Source organism: Microchirus variegatus, assembly GCF_963457635.1.
Source record: "Microchirus variegatus genome assembly, chromosome: 16".
Classification (NCBI taxonomy): domain Eukaryota; kingdom Metazoa; phylum Chordata; class Actinopteri; order Pleuronectiformes; family Soleidae; genus Microchirus; species Microchirus variegatus.
Genome location: NC_139817.1, coordinates 21,304,139 through 21,314,123, shown reverse-complemented (window position 1 = coordinate 21,314,123; position 9,985 = coordinate 21,304,139). Strand labels below are relative to the sequence as shown.

General features: G+C 41.8%; 1 protein-coding gene across 1 annotated transcript; it reads left to right on the top strand.

The window, feature by feature from the left end:
• The first annotated feature begins 301 nt into the window (after nt 1-301).
• sav1 (salvador family WW domain containing protein 1) lies at nt 302-8,507 on the top strand. Its single transcript, XM_083902963.1, has 5 exons — nt 302-597; nt 1,802-2,302; nt 4,724-4,994; nt 5,631-5,786; nt 6,904-8,507. The coding sequence occupies exons 1-5, from the start codon at nt 504-506 to the stop codon at nt 7,115-7,117; spliced, it is 1,236 nt and encodes a 411-aa protein (XP_083759089.1). The 5' UTR covers nt 302-503; the 3' UTR covers nt 7,118-8,507.
• The last annotated feature ends 1,478 nt before the right edge of the window (nt 8,508-9,985 follow it).

The window sequence follows — 9,985 nt, the reverse complement described above, 5'->3', positions numbered from 1 at the left end:
AACTAAGCATTTACAAAAATAAAAACAAGCAAACCTGCTCCAAAAAAGCTAATTAAAACTAACTCATTTTAAAAACTAAGAGTCAAAACTAAATAAAACCTAAAACTATTAAAACCTACATATTTTGTCCAAGAAGTTTGACCTGTATCGGACCGATACAGACACGGAGCATCGTATCGGCTCATTGATGGTGTTCAGTCAGCTGTGTGCTGCTGCTGCGCTCTCGGGCGGTGATGTGATGGGCAGGACTGAGCACTAACCAGTCCCAGAGAGTGGGAGCAGCAGTCAGTGGGAGTGCAGCAGCAGCAGCAGCTCCTCCGTCCGCAGGAAAGACGCTCCCAGTCTCTGGAGTTAGCGGGCTAACTCGCCGACGCTAGCTAACCCAAAAAAGCTTTAAAAATGACGAAGACGGAACGGGACGGCCGCAGCGTCGAGGGCTTCGTGTGCCCCGATGAAGTGACAGCGTCGTGTTGTTGATGTTCCCCGCGGTGAGAACTTGAGTTATGCTCTCGCGAAAGAAAAGTAAAAACGAAGCGTCGAAACCAGCCGAGGTCCACGGGAAGTATGTGAAGAAGGAAACGTCGCCGCTCCTGAGAAGTAAGCAACAAGTAGTCGGCTAGCCTGCTAGCTCATGTTAGCATATGTTAGCCCGAGCCCACTAAAGTTTAATTTGTGCTTTAAAGAAACAAGAAAAACACAACACGTGTAAAACATACGCGATTGTGTGTTGCCATTTTCCTCGTTATCGCCCACGAGTCTGTTAACAGCTGTTAAATTCTTGTTTTAGCCGAACAAGTTGCTAACATGGTAACGAGTCCGTCGCTAGCTAAGTGTTCATGTTATTGCTGCACTGACATCAGTTGTTTGTGAGATAACGGCAACCAGGATATTATTTAAAAAATATGTTGTTTTCTACTTTTAAACTCTGTTTCCTGGGGCTTCTACGTGAATCTAAAGGAGTCTGGTTTGTAGCTTGTCTGTCTGCATTTGTCCATAAGGAGACATTGAATGAGTGTTGTCATCTGCTCCGAACTGTCTCAGAGCACAGTGACTGACATGTAAATCAACTTTAAACCCTTTGAGTAATTACAGGTAATTGAAGAAGCGTCAAACATATTCCTGAAGTGAAAGTAACAGTAAAATAATCCGAAATTGAAAGTATTAAACCACTTCCAACACACAACAGTGTCAAATCATATATTATCATTAGAGCTGTAGATAATCTGTCAAAAACCCATATTGTGATCATGTTTGACATATTACAATGTCTGCGTATCATGCAGACTCTATGAGCCTTGTCAGTGTAATAATGTAAGTTGGTATTATAGGGTTAAGTGGGTTGGTTTCATCTACTTAACATGTCTTTTGTAGTCCAAATATGTATCTACTGATGAATAAAACAAATTAGTCTTTTTACTTTAGAGTGTAATTTAGTTTAATTACTTAACGATTACTTAATCACTGGATGTGTGTTTTGATAGGTGACTCGTTGGCTTTGATATTTGTTTTTTTATGTGTTTGATTGTTTTTACCTTCCTAAATGTACATATTTTCTAGTTTCTTTTGCTCAGAATGTGTTTGGTCTGTGGACAAAACAAGACATTTAGGGTATTTTAGGTTTGGGAAACACTGACATGTTATACCAACATATTATTGGCAAAACAACCAACTGATTAATAGGGAAAATCAATAATGAAAGCACTTTCTCCTAACTTAAACTACCTATTGGTAGTCTTGGTGTTTTTGTTTTTGCTATGACATGGATATATACTCAACAGTTGCACTTGCCTTGTGTTTGCAGATCTTATGCCCTCATTCATCCGCCATGGACCTACAATTCCCAGACGCACAGAGGTCCCTCTGCCGGAGATGGCGCCCTCTGCCTACCCTCCTCCCAGTCGGGAGCCTATGGCGTCCCGCAACAAGAGTTTCCTCCGTACCCCCGTGCAGAGGCCACCGCATGAGGTGGCTCGCAGAGAGAGCCACCGCCTGTCAGCACCTCCGTACCTGCCCCGAAGCCTGGGAGAGCTCCCCCTCGAGTACGGTGGCTCGTCACAGTCGTTCCTCACAGACGTGAGCCCCATGACTGAGAATGGAGATGCTGCCCGCTATTATTACCCCTCTGAACCTTACTATGACAGCCAGCAGCACCAACAACGGCAGCAGCAGCAGCAGCAGAGCCAGCCCAGGAGGGTCCCTGAGCGCTTTCCTGAGGACTATAGATACTATGAGCACAATGAACACAACTTCCAAAGAATTCCCCGACAGCACACTCCCCCAGCTCCAAGCAGACCCCCTTCAGGTAAACACAAGTTGTCTTTTTTCTTATTACTTATAGTATTATAAATGTTTCCTTTGTAGAAAAACAATGGGCAGTTGCACTCTGTCTATAAATGTGCAGACACTGATGTTTGGGAATAAACTGTACAATTGGTCGCTTTACAGGCTTCAAACTAAGCAGGTGACTTACTTAGAGCATCAGAGTGTGCGGTGCTGACTTTGACGCTTGGATAAGAAATTTAAGAGATGTTGCAAAAAGGTCCTCTTTCAGTTGAATGCAGGCTGGTGGTCACTTAAAAACTCAAAAAGAGCTATTGGATATTTCATTTTTTTTTCAGAGGAATTAAAAAGTAGTTTTGTCATTCAGCTTTATACTGTAAACACACACATGACGTCAGTGGTTAATTTCCGTATGATTGAATGTTTCGGTGGTCATAAGAATTTTCCAGCCCCCTCTTAACGATGGAGAACCTTTTATTTTGTGGCTGACTTGCCAGTGGTCGTGTGTGTGGTTTAGTTTTACGTCTGGCCTGTCTATCACATATCATGCAGCCTTGTTTGAAGTGTAGTTAAACAAGCATTAGGGGCTCTGCATTTTTCACCTCTCTGTTTGCTGAATCTTTCTGCTGGCAAACTAGTAATTTGCAGACCGCCCTCAGTCATATGCCTCAGCCTCAGCCTGTTCATTTCTGTGAATCATTTATGCACGTCAGTGCTGCTCTCTATACAGTTACAGAGATTTTTTGGGGGCGAGGGGGTCACCAATTATTGCTTCACTTTTCCTTTTCCTGAACTGTTTTGTGTATGGGTGTTAAATGATTTAAATGATAATTTATGTGGAAAAAAAAGCAATAACATTTTATTATACAGACACTATTAGCATGGCAACAACATTGATTTGACTGCTTGTTCTTTTATCAGTACATTACAATATGATTGGCTGCTTATTTGCATTGCTTCTTCATTATCCTTTATTTGTTAGAAAGACATGACATCATTTTGTGATGGTGAGCATTTTACACTTGCATGATGAACTTGTTTTAGTGCTTTCTGGTGATGCTGTTGAGTGTAGTTAGATATTTTATCACTTCCTTGTAACTTATTAGCAATATAAGCGCCTGTAGATCAGTGGTAGAGTGGGTCGTCTTCCAACAGGAAGGTCTGGGTTAGATCCCTGAGCAAGACACCAAAGTTTTCCTGGCTGCAGTACTGGCAGCACGAGCATGGTGATGCATTGTATGAATGTGAATGAGTGTAAATAGTACAGTGAGTGGTAGAAGGCATGATATACAGACAATTTATCATATGCAAAGATTCTGATATGTCTGCTTTACTCTGAAATGATGCTATTCAACAACACAACACAAACAAAATATGCACCAAGATAAACAATCCAAACGTCAGAAGTAATTGTAAAATGAACTGCAGTTGTAGATGAAGTCATCTCGTCTGAACTGTGTCCAGTAACATTCCTGTGGTGTGTTCAGATTTAAGTCTGCAGAGAGTTTGACACCCTGCATTTTTCTGGAAAAAGGTCAAAGGTGATGATGATGATGATGATAAGAGGTGGTAGAGGATGAGGAGGAGCACATTTTCTGCAGAGCTCTCACACATTCCGTCCCTTCACTCAGCAGCTGGTTAAAGAGCTCCACCTCTGTTGCTGTCACTCTCGTGCAGAATTTATCAGATTGTAGCCGCCATTTTGCTGAGAATGCTTCATTCCTCGCCTCTTCGCTCATTCTCCTGTGTTTTCCACCATAACATTAAACATTTCTGGGGCCCTGCAGGGCCGCCTCATTCATTTCTGGAGTCACGGTTCTTCCCACTTCGTCTCACTCGTCTTTACAGCTGTTGATCCAACATTCCTTACTGACATTTTTGAGTAGTTATTAGTAGTAGTAATTCAGAACCTTTTTTTTTTTGGAGTTAGAACACTTTGGTCTGCTCTTACACGGTGTTTGGGAGTCCAGCGGTTTGTTCTCCTCCAGTGAAAGCCCCTGTGTGTGAGTCTGACCATGCAGTGATCTCTGCCTTCCTGTCCAAAAGTAACAACAACTCTCCTATTTCCTTCAATTCATTAAACGATGTCGGTCAGAATAAGATGCTTCGTCACAAGTCACCAAGTCAAAGGGATTAAGCAGCCTCCGTTCACAATCACTGCACTACTTAAAACCGCATCAGTCATGCTTTAAGTAGTGATTCAATGCATTCCTCTCTTATCCTGCTGTATGTACAGTTGCCACATCAGAAGGACCTTTAGAAAGCGGTACATTCCTCTCCTTGAAATGACCTTTTCCCACACATGCTGTTTTCCAGATTCTTTTAAAAATGTTTTTTACTCCCCAGAGGCACTCTTAGTTGGCAGCTGCTCTGTGCTCTGTTTGTTCAGACATCTATCCCTCTCCCCTCCACGTTTCTAAAAACAAATGTTTGTTTTCCTCAGGCATAGGTCGAATACAGGCCAAGTCCCTGGGGAACCTCTCCAGTCTAACGGCCGAGGACCTCCCACTTCCGGCCGGCTGGACCGTCGACTGGACCATCCGTGGCAGGAAGTACTACATCGACCACAACACTAACACGACGCACTGGAGCCACCCGCTGGAGAGGGAAGGGCTCCCTCCGGGCTGGGAGAAGGTGGAGTCAGCTGAGTTTGGGGTCTACTATGTGGATCACATCAACAAGAGGGCACAGTATCGCCACCCCTGTGCTCCAAGGTATGTTTTCAAAAACCATAGAAACGTGTGCTAAATTAATTTGTAATTTTTCCCTCCATTTTTCATTTCTTAAACAAATAAAAGGAGAACTGGAAAATTGTATTGTTGGCTCTTACATTCAAATCATTGTCAAATGAGTTCATACAATGCTGATTAAGCCTCTCCGCTCCACATGAACCCACAGGCTACAGCCTATGGGTCTAACTTTAGCAACTTTAGCATGCTGGGAAAAGACTACTTCGAACAATCATTGCTCATTAACATCCCGTCATCAAAAAACGTTTTTCCACGGTAGGGCGGCGCTGAACTGACTGGGTTTGGGAATGTGAAATTGTGAAGTGCCGTTTTTAACGCCACAGCTCAAGAAATGTAACGCTAATAAGGTCGTCTAGGGTTCTCGCCAGTGCAGTTGAGCAAAGTTTGCCCACAAAAGGTTCTTCTGCTCGAAAACACCAATCATAGGTGTACCACTGACTACCAGACCATACACTTCTTGTCCTGTGCCCCTCGTGCTGCAGCTGTATACTCACAAATGCTCCATCAGTCAGTTCTGATAGTTCCTCACTGCAGCTTTAACATTTGGGTTAATAGCTTATTTTGATGAGTTGTAATAAAATACATTTTCATGTCTTCCAGTGTACCTCGCTACGATCAGCCTCCCCCTCTACCACCTCCTGTGACCTATCAACCACGTCCCGCAGAGAGGAACCAGCCAGTACTGGTGCCAGCGAACCCGTACCACACAGCTGAGATCCCAGACTGGCTTCAGGTTTATGCCCGTGCCCCACTAAAGTGAGTACCATATCTGTCACACATTACATACAACGAATGGTCAGTGTGACACACGTGAATGGATAACATTAGTCAAGACAGTCTTGAACTGATTTTCTGCAGATTATAAAAGGAATGAAAACTTCCCCGCTGATTTATTACATACATGGTATCAATAGTTGTAGTATCTGACTGTGACCTTCACTCCAGTGGATACACAATCAGGTTTTTATCCTCCACAGACAAGTATGTGAACAAAGCTGCTCTCAGAGCAGCCACTCGTGCTTCAGTAAAGAGTGACATACATTTCTCATGTACAGAAATCTTCACTCTTTTGTACTTTGGGTTTTGAATCAAATTTGCACAGAGACAAAGCTGGCATGTTCTTTTTTTAAGTGTTGTGCAATGGAGTATAAACCAAGTTTCATTGATTTTTAAAGCTTTGTTACAGTAAGAGACGTGTCACGTCTTCTTGTCAGACACAATTTGCCTGTTCAGTCGATTAGGAAGAGTCTGAGATCCTTCAGTGTCAGAGTTCCTGAGGTCACTGCCTTCCAGAAACAAAATGGTGATATGTCTTTGCCCATCGGTACATTTAAATGACCTAATTGATCTAATAATTGTTAGTTTGACTAAAACCAGACTTTTAGAATGCATGTAAACAAGTTTGTCCAACACACCCAGATCATGTGGTTTGGAGTTGAAGTATATTCAAACTACTCAACACATGTTCCACAGTTCTCACCCCTGGGCTTTGACCCAGAAATTAAAGAAGAAGCCAGTGAGGAAAAACCCATATGTGTGCTATCCCAGCTCAATAAGTTGAATATTTTAATGTTTGTGGATTGTAGGATGACTTATTGCCGCCTCGTGTAGTGGAGGTGGACAAATCTATTCCTCCCTCACGCTTGTATACTGGCTTGTGTACTGGACTCCCTGGAAGAAGAGATCTTGTATCTCAATGGGACCTTCCTGTCGTTGAGCTACAATCGTAGCTCGACTTAACCGTGCATAGAAACATGCTGAAGCCTTGACTTCATGTCATGTGACCTGTGGAACCTTTTATATAGACTTTTGTGGGTCTCTCTAACTGTCCAAACTGAAAGATTCTGAGCATTCCTCATCGGTCTCCCTTCAGGTATGACCACATCCTGAAATGGGAGTTGTTCCAGCTGGCAGACCTGGACACATATCAGGGCATGCTGAAGCTGCTCTTCATGAAGGAGCTGGAGCACATCGTCAAATCGTACGAGGCGTACCGACAGGCGCTGCTGTCCGAGGTGGAGTCTCGCAAACAGCGGCAGCAGTGGTACGCCCAGCAGCCCGGCAAGAACTTCATGGGGAACATGTGATGTTGCGTGCGTGTGTGTGTATGTGCACCCGGGACGCCGCACTGCCACGCCCCTCTGTGGTCTCTATAGTTTGGGAGCGGTCATGGTTTCCCCTTTGAAATCATGATTGACTCTTCATTGCCTCTTTTACCAAACACATCTGTGCCTTCGCTTGATCCAAATATATCAGCCAGGAAGTTGAGGCACTTGTCCCCCACCACCCCATCCCTCCATGTGACACTCAATTTATGAATGACCATGTGATTGAATAACACTACAATGAAGAAAAGGAGAAACATATAATAATGTGCTACATCTGGGGAAACTGCTCGTGGTGCCATTTTCATCCACTGCCCTGAGAACTGAGTTGCTGTGTGGACTTTTTATTGTTTCTAAGACTGAGATCAGAGACTGAAAAACTCAACAAAAAAAACGACAACATTGTGCCTTTTTAATGAATAAAACGCAGCATTTTTACAATATCTGCTCATATTATGTGTGTCCAACAGCTCCGCCGTCATTTTTTCCTGTGGGAGAAAACGACAAGCGGCTTTTTCTAATTTGTCCCCATAAGAAAAGCAACTTCATGACTATTTTCCCTTTGCTTTGTTACCCTCATAAACTGAAACCACAGTCTTCTTACATGACACAGAGTGTGTGCATTTTTCTTTCTTTCTTTTTTTTTAAATGACAGACCGTATGCTTTATGAGACAATCCACCAAAACCTTTAACAGATATTTAAGTTTTGATATGAAACACGTCTTTATTTAAAAGACCTTTTTTATTAAAAAAGTTCTGAGCTTCTCTCAGCTCCTCGGCATTACTGTGCGTCAGGAATTTCCTCGTGTTTGTGTGTAAAATGAAAGATAAATAAGCTACTGGAACTTTTTTTAAAACACTTCAGAAGACGCAGTAAGTTTGCCAAACAAGTGCAATTCAATTTCTTGTCGTTTCATTCTTTCTGGATACTTCCTGCCTTGGTGGTGCCTTGTTTTCATGGACTGATGCATCTGTTTGTGTGATTGCATGGAAGTACAGGTTCTTGGAAGCATATTCTATTGATTACCAATAAATCATCACTCCGAAATCTCCTAAAATCTAAGGTTTTGTCTTTTTGGGAATATTGTTAGTGATCATGATTTCATTTCACGTGGGAAGAGGAGTAGTTTACGACACCATAACATTTTCAGAAATGGCGTTGGGAGCTATTTTGAATCTTCAAAAAGATTTCAACACGAGAGTGAAATTGTGTCCAAAAAGGGTGTGTTTGTTTATAATGGTAGAATAGCTTTGCAAAGAACCATGGGACTTTCTCTTCAAATGTATCCTTTGCTATGCAAGAAGGTCTGGATCACATCTTTTCAGAATGGTGTCATGGGTTTGTACATAATCTCATGTGGATTGCAAATACAGGACATGAGCAATAAAGTCTGCAGTGAAGAAAAATCCACTCTCGTCTCCACCATTGTTGACTCTTGCTGCCCATTTACGAGGACTCGACGACTTAACGCAGCTTTTATTGCGGGCGGGTTGAAAATAATTGTTTTGGTTCAGTGAAACTTTAATGCTGAGCTTCACTCTCGCTTGTTTATTTAGTTAATTTCATGCATTTGTTTTCACCAAAGAGAGCTCACCCAACCCAACGTTCACACATCCTGCTCAGCACAAATTGGCAAACAGACACGGTTAGGAACTATTAGCCGATTTAAAATATATATATATATATATATATATATACCAGAGCGTTTAGAATTTAAAAGAGGATTAGATATGAATATGGATTCATCGTTTGATGAAAAAAAAATATTATTGTGGGACTAAATAAAAGTAAAATAGAGGTTTGCTCAGTGTAGACGTCAACGTTTTAGACTTAAAATCATGTTGTCGTGCCTCAGCGTCACCGTCATTTACCAGACGTGTCCAAATTTCGTCCAAGGATGTGAAAAAAAGGAGGAATCTATTCATTTTTTTCACTCCTGAACAAAAAGAAGACTAATATTTAGTTAATGTGTTGGTATAAAAAAAACTAACAATATTGTGCTGCCTTAAACTAACAATATATATATAATATCTCAATCAAACTGGGTATTGTTTTATATATTGTTAACAACCGGGGAGTTTTTCAACATAATAACTCAAGTCTAGTTTTTCAGTCATTTGGTCCAACTTTATTTATTTCTTATTTATTTGTAAGTGAACGTCTGCGGTACATGTGTTGAAACTAAGCAGTGTTGACTCGGAAGAGGTCGATTCATGTGACCTTTCAGCACAGATGATTTTAAATCTTAATTCCAAGAAAAGTGTGACGAGAGTCTCCCCCTCTCTCCCCCCCCCCTCCTCCCAATTTTCTCACAGACACAACCTTCAACTCATAATTAATCGATGCAACACGATGTAAACGAATGCTACTTTTTCTCCGAAAAACGGACACAAGACGCCGACAAAGGTCCCGTAGAAATGGGATTTTAAAAACCTCTGGGATCTTAAAGTGGACGTAGATGGCTCTTTGTGTGAAGGCCTCACTGATGCTGATTATACACTGTGGAAGACTCTCGAAGCCACTGAGCTGCAGTGCCTTTAAATCTTAAACCCTTGAGGTCAAACCTCAGCATAAACTTGCTAAATATGCATGACAGTGTTCCCGTACTCATGATGACCAGATCTACTATAGAGGAGGGGGAAAAAAACAGCTTCTATACTGCAGCTGTATATGACACAGACATATACAGTTTTATATATATACATATATATATATGTATATATACATATACAGACAACCTATTTTTTCCAATTGTTCATGCCCTGGTTTGTGTGTACACCAAGAGTCAGGGATAGTACGATATACAATATTATTGTGAATTTGCGATAAAAGCACTCGTAGTCATGAA